Source organism: Ceratina calcarata, unplaced genomic scaffold (genome assembly GCF_001652005.2).
Source record: "Ceratina calcarata isolate Rehan_Ccalc_2016 unplaced genomic scaffold, ASM165200v1 scaffold7.2, whole genome shotgun sequence".
NCBI lineage: Eukaryota > Metazoa > Arthropoda > Insecta > Hymenoptera > Apidae > Ceratina > Ceratina calcarata.
The window spans coordinates 397,209-405,128 of record NW_017178268.1 but is presented as its reverse complement, the minus strand read 5'-3'; the positions used below and the strand labels follow the sequence as shown (position 1 = coordinate 405,128).

The 7,920-nt window shown below is 36.0% G+C and overlaps 3 protein-coding genes across 4 annotated transcripts in view; 1 reads left to right on the top strand and 2 right to left on the bottom strand.

Annotated features, from left to right (window-relative positions):
* The window catches only part of LOC108630147 (uncharacterized), a 3,288-nt gene extending 1,312 nt beyond the window's left edge, over positions 1–1,976 (top strand). The window contains exons 4-8 of the mRNA XM_026817823.1: positions 415–642; positions 699–874; positions 1,033–1,158; positions 1,296–1,407; positions 1,726–1,976. Of these exons, the coding sequence (XP_026673624.1) occupies positions 415–642; positions 699–874; positions 1,033–1,158; positions 1,296–1,407; positions 1,726–1,976 (893 nt within the window). The remainder of the gene's footprint in view (positions 1–414; positions 643–698; positions 875–1,032; positions 1,159–1,295; positions 1,408–1,725) is intronic.
* Positions 1,977–3,226: 1,250 nt separating this feature from the next.
* LOC108630134 (titin homolog) overlaps positions 3,227–7,920 on the bottom strand; it is a 5,183-nt gene continuing 489 nt past the window's right edge. The window contains exons 2-8 of the mRNA XM_026817822.1: positions 7,628–7,738; positions 7,065–7,184; positions 6,659–6,662; positions 6,187–6,423; positions 5,963–6,115; positions 4,045–5,881; positions 3,227–3,981 (exon numbers count right to left, since the gene is read on the bottom strand). Of these exons, the coding sequence (XP_026673623.1) occupies positions 3,227–3,981; positions 4,045–5,881; positions 5,963–6,115; positions 6,187–6,423; positions 6,659–6,662; positions 7,065–7,184; positions 7,628–7,738 (3,217 nt within the window). The remainder of the gene's footprint in view (positions 3,982–4,044; positions 5,882–5,962; positions 6,116–6,186; positions 6,424–6,658; positions 6,663–7,064; positions 7,185–7,627; positions 7,739–7,920) is intronic.
* Positions 7,483–7,920, bottom strand: part of LOC108630133 (TWiK family of potassium channels protein 9) — a 4,863-nt gene continuing 4,425 nt past the window's right edge. For both annotated transcript variants that reach the window (XM_026817825.1, XM_026817826.1), the window contains one exon: positions 7,483–7,738. The gene's annotated coding sequence lies outside the window, so the exon portion shown is untranslated. The remainder of the gene's footprint in view (positions 7,739–7,920) is intronic.

The window sequence follows — 7,920 nt, the reverse complement described above, 5'->3', positions numbered from 1 at the left end:
GAAATATTTGCTCGGATCGGTATTAGCCTTCCATTTTAAGAAATAACTTAATCTCCATTTCAAATGATCACCGTCTGTGCGTCTTTTTCATTCGGTACATTTCTTCAGAACGAGGATATGTATTAGACTGTTTAAAGAATCAGCGTCTTTTTAGTAATTTTGTTTTTGAACGTAGCACGGTATGAGACGGTCATGATTAGACTACGGATTTTATGCAATTTGTTAAAAAATATAACGAATGTTTGCAACATTAAAATATATTACAAAATGCTATTACAATGTTTAAATGACGAAAGAAATTTATTTCGAATGCATTATTTAAACCGCCAGCATGAATTTATTATTTTGCATAAAAATCCGCAGTCTCCTAATCACGTAATTACTTAATTATTTACATGAAATACATAAAATTAGTACAGAATCCGAAGGAAGCTATAGATTACTTGGAGAAGGCGCGGGAGGAATCGAAGGGTAAAAGGTGGAACGCGTCGAAGAAGCTAGGCGTGAAACAGAATTCCATTTTCAAAGAGAGCAACGTACTTCTGTACAAAGCCCTTTTGATCCTTGTACGGAACGAACGTCCAAATAATCCAGCTCGCGCTCTGGAATTCTGTACCGAGGCTTTGGAGAGGGCCACCGATGGTAAATTCTATCTAATGAATTGTATGAATATAAAAAATACATTGAATACGAAACAGCCGGTAATACCGAGTATGTGAACGAGACTCTGTACGAGCTTGGGAAGTGTCACGTTGCTGTGAACGATATCAAAAGCGCGTTGCAAAGTTTCTCGAAGCTGCTTGCCCTGGCGAAGAGGACTCAAGACGTCGACGGCGTTTGCCACGCGCACATGGAACTAGCATTTGCATACAAAGTAATCATATTCTTCTTACATAACAAAACGTACTCCACGTGCGATTAAAATGGAATGATAACGTTTTATAAATTGACTGAACAGACCCTGGAATTAAAACCAACATGTTTTGTTATCTATCACATGAAACGTCATCTAATTTTATAATTAATTTACAGCAATTGAACGACAACGATTATACGGAGAAGCATTTACTGATGTGGCGGAACAACGCTGAAGATTTTGGGCTTCTCGAGAAACTCGCGGATGCGCATTATTATACCGGTGAACATTATCTGAGCCAGGTATAAAGATATTGTTTATGAAACGTGTACAATATCCGTAAAGATCAGAATTGTATCTTGAAATGTCTCAAGTTACATAATAGTAAGAGAAACAGAACGCGAGGAGGGAAATATGATATTAACTTTTGTTCGCGTAGGGAAAGCTGCATTTGTCTACGAACCATTTGGAAACCGCTTTGAACTTGTACAACAGGCTCGACTTGTCTCGCGACGCTGACCGCGCAAGATGCATCGCAGGAATTTCTAAAGGTTCCCTTACGTTTCTTAAAAGTGTATATTACGAGGAGAAGTCGTTGACTAAAAATATCAAAAACTATAGGCGTGTTTATGTTTTTATGTGCAATTATGTATTTAAAATCTTTGCTTATACGTATATAGGTATGCGGCTACTATTTATTTATTTTACATACTAAAGACAATTTGTAAATATGTGGAACTTAAGTCTTATCGAGATGTTGAATACAAATAGATGTAGAAATAAGGTTGCACTCGGTGTTTTTTCTTTTCTTAAACGCTTGATAAATCCACAATCCACGTGTCATCCTATCCATTTACCATTTTTCGAAGGTCAAGAGATAATCGAGAAGTACATCGGCATAGTGTTACGATGCGGCGATTATGACCAGACCGCGACTTTAAAACTTTGCCGATGGAAGAGTAATAGAGAGCCTTTTTGGACCGAGGAGATCTATGGTAATCGCGATCAGATTTACATGTATTATTCAGTCTCTCACTATCATTACAGTAATTCAATATGCACATACATCTTTCTCCCCTCAGTTCTTACATATACTTATTATATATACATAAACACTTAGTGCGTAATTTATTCAACTGATCGAGTATTCAAATATTTATATTCATACATTTCATTTTACATTAATAGTAATATTATTACTTCAACCACTCGACTTAGAATACATACTAAAAACCTTAGACGTTCTGTCCTTTCCTTACAACGTCTATGGAAACTTACAAACTGTGTTTTGCTCGATGACAATGCGTCGAGCTTTTACTCTCTAAACTGGTAAATTTGTTGAAGCATATAAAATTTTCTAATAATTATTCATTGTCAACTTGTATATCAATAATGAAAATTTCAGATGTTAAGTCGGAGTTGGAAATCCATTACGAGAGCTCGGGCACGTTTTCCACGATGTCTCGTACAACTCGCAATGATCAAGCGACCTCACGGCCATAGAAATCGTAATTCTATCAGTAATTGAGTTTAATAAAGTCTCTTGTCATCTGTGTGACCCATCCTTGCATTTCACTTTACAATTGTAACTACTGTGTTGAAAAGTTCGCATCACTGGGAAATCTAGGATAGCGGAATAAACAAACTGTAAATATAAAAACTGAAATAGTGCATAACAACTGCTATTGCTAACAGTCGGCTACGGTGACTTTGTGGCTTCACCACCTAAGACAATCTTTCATTTTGAATGAAAAAACTGTTAATACATTTTTAAAGATCTATTACTACCATATAGTATCATTACAAATATAAAACCATATTAATACTAAAAAACAGATGAAAAAAATTTAAGATCAATAATGAAATATTAAAATGTTTCAATTAACTTGCTGATGAATTATGAGATTACATCCATTACCCATGCAAATGACAGTTCAATTTTTAGCCAAGTAAAGGGCATACTTGATTTCGTACAACCGTGCATTACTTTACAAATTGCTAACCAATTTTCTAACATAAAGAACAGATAAATTTGTACAATTTAAAATCTGTCACCTAAGTTTTATACGATTTACAACGTGTCTAAAACAGGACGAATGGTAGTATACAACAAATTGTAAATGTTGTAAATAATCGCAGCTAATTCTTTATTAAAAGAAAGACTACAAAGAAAAATGAATACTTCTTTAACTAGATTATCTATTAACAAAAAGTAATATGTATTTTAATGTGAAATGGCAATTGTTTGGACTCCTTTTCTTCGAGATGAACATATGTATAATAACGGTTGCTTAAGCGGGTGAGGCTTAATTTTTAGGAGTAAGGATAAATGAATCTGGAGTCAAATAAAAAAACTAATACTTAGCGGAGTTATTCCACGAGATTAGAGCTCCCGCTTTTAGTACCCTCGCTTCCGAGAGTATCGACGCCGTTATTCACTTCACGTGATATATTCTCTAACGTCTCCGCCTCAACGGCATCGTCCTCGTTGTTCGTATTCATGTTCTCCAGCCGCTTCTGAAATTCTGCGCTGGCCAAATCAAGGACTTCCTGCAACACTTCCGCTGCCGCGTTTGCCGAATCGCTCATCGACTTTTTTCTTTTCCCTTTCTCATCCTCGAGAACTATGACAGTGTCCTCATCCTCGACGATATTTAACTCAGCCTGCAAAACTACCGAGTCTTGGGAATCGGAGTCGCATATGTCTATAACATTTCCTTTCGCCGATTCCATTTTCTCAGATTCGAGCGATTTTTTTTTAGAAGTGCCCATCTGATCTGACTGTACGTCAACTCCGTTATCCAATTCTTGGATTTCACTGTCATTCTCATTCGATTCCTTAGGGGAGTCATCTTCCACTACTATAGAATTATCAATATTCGTACTAGGTTTGTCCAAATTTCGTTGTTCCGGCTCGACCATCTTATTCTCTTTTTCTTTTTCATCATTTTCGATATCTCCTATCGCATGTTTGTCTTTCTCTGTTTGTTCAATTTCTCGCTCTTTTTGTACAGCTTCAATTTCTCCCTCTTTTTCATTATTTTCTCTTAGAGTCTCCTCTTCTGCTTGATCAATGTTTTCAATATTCTCTTTGTCCTCTATCGTACTTTTATTTTCTTTGTTCTCTACCACACTTTTATTTTCTTTGTCCTCTATCATAATTTTATTTTCTTTGTCCTTTACCATACTTTTATTTTCTTTGTCCTCTACCATGCTTTTATTTCCTTCGTCCTCTGCAATACTTTTATTTTCTTTATCCTCTACCGTACTTTCATTTTCTTTATCCTCTACCATACTTTCATTTTCCTTGTTCTCGGCCATACTCTTATTTTCTGTATCTCCGTCTCGTTCAACCACTTTACTTTGCTCTTGTACATCTTCGATATGGCCGTTCATAACACTTTGTTCTTCTTCAGAAGTCTTATTTACATCCTCTGCTTCCATCAGAGATTTATCCGGCTTATCATTGTTGTTTTCATTCGTTTCATTTGATCTTCTCTTATCATCAACCTTCTTATTTTTGTCTTGTGTCAAGGAGTTATTGGTATTCGTGTCTACGTCTTCCACAAACGTTGTATCTTTTTGAGTTTCTACGTCATCGTCATCTTTCATTACAAGCGTCATATCAACGTTATCCTCTTCTATCGTTTCTCTCCGAGGAACATCTTTAGTATCATCTCCAACACTAGAATCATTGTGCACAGATTTGTTTTCGTTTATCGCAACCTCCTCTTCGTCGTCGTCTATCGTAATTCTTATATTGTCCAACGGTTCTTCGATTTGATCATCCACCTTGCATGCATCGGATGCTCCTTTCAATAAACTTTCTGGATTTATTCTTGGTAACTGTAATTTCAGTTGTTTATAGTGTGACAACTTATGCGACAAGCTGATGAGCTTATTCTCGTAACTAGCTCCGCATTCATCGCAAATGTATGTCTCCGTTCTGAATATATCTTCTTTATCAGATTCTACTGTAGATCGTGCGTTCTTTGTTTCAGATTCAGTTTGTTCTGTTGGATCCGACGAAGAGCTTGTGCTCACAATTCTTTTCCTCTTTTGTGTCGATGATTTGCCGCTTTCGTCGATACCTTTCAAGTTTCTTTTTGTTCTTAGACGATCTTCTTCTTTATTTGTCTCGGCATCGGTCAAGGATGAGGCGATCACTTGTTGCCTTCTGGTTAACCTTGCAGGTTTTGATACAGGTTCAACGTTCCTCCGTCTAAACTGCCTCATTCGTAGACCGATCGAACTTGAATCGGAATCATTCGATGGATCTTCAACCGCCTTCAGTTTCTTCTTCTTAGGCACATCTTCACTGGATGTGTCTTCGTTTTCAGTTTCAACTGAGCGTTTCACACTCCGCTTCTCTTTCTTTTCGGATGTCTTCTCGATCTTCGAATCTTTCTCCTTCACGGCGATAGTCTTACTACTCTCCTCGAGATCTTCATCGACTTCGTGAACCTGATGTTCCTTGCTTTCTTTAGCGGTCTTCTGCTTTTTCTTCTTAGGCACTTCTTCATTGGACGTGTCTTCGTTTTCAGTTTCAACCAAACGTTTCTTACTCCGTTTCTCTTTTTTCTCGAATTTCTTCTCGGGTTTCGAATTTTTCTCCTTCACGACGGATGTCTTACTATCCTCAATATCTTCCTCGATCTTATTAACCTGTTGTTCCTTCGTTTCATTATTTTTCAACACATCTTTCAAATAAACTGCGCAATCTTTAGTCCCCGAGAAATTCTGTTTTTTAGTCAATTTTGTTAGTCTTTCAGATTTTCTACCTTTATGTTGACAAGTTGCACATACACCACTTACTACGTCTACGATCAACCTTCCACGTTTGGTTAACAAGTCGATAAACCCGTGACATACATTGCAGCGTTCTCTTGTTTTCTTCTGAGACTCTTCGTCGTTTGATTTGTTATTTCGTGACCTTGTGCGTATCATCTTGTTTTCCAACTCTTGCAAAGTCACTTTAGAAGACTCTGTACTCGTAGTTTTGCGGCTTGCAATAGCTGTATCTGTCTATAGGAGGAAAGTAATAACATGATAAAAATGTTGTGAAGGAACATTATATATACAATATTTAATACGATATAATATTACCTTGGGAAATGTTAAATAATCAATTTCTTTGTTGGTGATATCCGTCAAATGAGTTGAAGTTCTCTTACATATATGCTGTAGATCTAACAGTACGTCTGTTGCGTAAAGGCAAGCTATACACATGAACTTGAAGTCCTCAATAGACGTTTCAAACTATTAACGAATGGAATTACAATTTAAAATCGAGTATCTCATGAGAATTTGAGTAGAAAATCATGTATTACCTCATTATTAAGGACTTTTTGTATTTTATTGAAAGACTTCTGTTGAAAATTCGTGTCATCACTGAGATCAAAAATTGGTTTGGTCTTCTCAGTTTGACGGCATATAACACAGCCTTTCTTATTGTTTGTCCCCGACCTTCTGTACTGTTCGTACTTTTTTAGAAAAGAGCTACATTGATTAAACTCGAAAGCACACTTATGGCAAACTTTTATCGACGCTCGATCCACTGCTGGTATCTGAGTAACAAGAAAAATGAATTCAATTAATTAACTAGAAAACAATCCCTCTATGAGTATACTGCTATCTAAATTCAATATTCATGATGATTTTTCTATGCAATTCTATCAGTAAAGTTTCATTACATTAGAGCAAACCTTTGATATACTTATAAATTATTTATTATAACTATTATCTTCTATTACGGATAATTAGTGTTATTGATAACAAAGTGTACATATGTTTATATCACACCAGGCTGAAAGGAAAACAAAATGATTTCAATTAATTAATTGCACATAAAAAATAATATATTTATGATGATTTCTCTATAAAATTCTATCAGCAGAGTTTTATCACATTAATGAAATCAAATACCTTAGGTTAACCTCTGATGTATTCACGAATTAGTGATTTAGAAACCGCTGGATTACTATTTTTTATCATGAATAATTAGAATTATTGATAACACATTCTATAATTAAGGGCATATACGATTGAAACGGTGATTAAATCTACTTTTCGCTCGAATATTTATGTTACACAGTGGACAAGGACAACGACGCACACTCAGATGCATTGTAACAAATTAAGTAGGATGCAAATATTTCACTAGAAAGTTAGTGATTTCGTGCATACATTTTTTTAATAGAAAACTTACCTTGTTGTGCAGACAGCGTTCAATCCATTCGCATATCTGTTTGTTGTCGGCCGCGTCCAAAAAGAGCCCTTCGTTGGTTGCACAAATAAAACAACAATGGTCAGCCATTCCGGTAGACAAGTTTAACGAACAATAACTGTTCTTTTGGCGGTACGTTACATACGAATTGAATAACTACTAGTCATAAGAATAAGATTGAATTTTTTGGCGGTTATGAATGAAACAACAAACAGACTATGACGCAGTATGCAGGACTGACGGGCAATGGATAACGCAAATGGCGGCCGTGCGTTCATATTCGATATATATCGATAGGCTCGAAAACGAAATACATGGCTTCACACGACCGTTATGACCGTTATACGACCAAGCTGTCGGAGTCTGTTGAAGTAATTAAGGTATCGCAATAATGAACTCCTTTATCAGTCCTTTTTTTTATTAAAGTATCTATACGATCTTAAACATCGATAATGTTACCAAACATGTGCTGGTTTGTCCGAATTTGGTCGAATTACGTGGTTTTATTAATCTATAAAATGAAAACGTCGGTATATCTCGTTTACTGTTCTCGCTGGGTCCACTTCTGCAGTTGCGCGATCGAGAACAAATCGAATATGGATTGATTTTCATCACGGAACTGTTCGAAACGAATTCTTAAATTGTCTAACATCAACCTGAGGATTAAAACAAGTATGTATGAACAAAACAACTTATTTCGATATTCCCATTGACCTAATGTAAATAGCTGGAATGTGAACAGTCGTCAAAAGCTATACAAAAAGAGAGTACCGACGATGCGCCAAAAATACGAGACTGCAAGACATACTATCCGTTTTTTTCTACTATCTCTTTCTAT